The following is a 213-nucleotide window of genomic DNA, read 5'->3' as shown; positions in this document are numbered from 1 at the left end:
TGCCGGAGCCAGGAGGGCTTCGGCGCTGGCGGCTGGAGCTGTCTGCTGCACGGCGGGGGACAGCAGCAACACCATGTCACCTACCCCGGCACCCAGGACCTCCTCGGTCCCCGAGCCACTGTCCATGCTACTGGGGGGCTGAGACGGGGTGTCTATGTCAGCGAGGGTGGCATGGAGGAGGCTGTAAGGGACCCGGGTGCTAGCGGGTGTCAC

General features: G+C 68.1%; 1 protein-coding gene across 1 annotated transcript in view; it reads right to left on the bottom strand.

The window, feature by feature from the left end:
- Positions 1-9: 9 nt before the first annotated feature.
- The window catches only part of CSF1 (colony stimulating factor 1 (macrophage)), a gene marked incomplete at both ends in the record, with an annotated part of 2,607 nt that continues 2,403 nt past the window's right edge, over positions 10-213 (bottom strand). The window contains one exon of the mRNA XM_010134800.1: positions 10-213. This exon is cut by the window's right edge and continues 10 nt beyond it. Within this exon, the coding sequence (XP_010133102.1) occupies positions 10-213 (204 nt within the window).

Source organism: Buceros rhinoceros, unplaced genomic scaffold (genome assembly GCF_000710305.1).
Source record: "Buceros rhinoceros silvestris isolate BGI_N320 unplaced genomic scaffold, ASM71030v1 scaffold36464, whole genome shotgun sequence".
Lineage (NCBI taxonomy): Eukaryota > Metazoa > Chordata > Aves > Bucerotiformes > Bucerotidae > Buceros > Buceros rhinoceros.
Note: the sequence above shows the minus strand (reverse complement) of the source record. Positions and strands in the feature narration are given on the sequence as shown.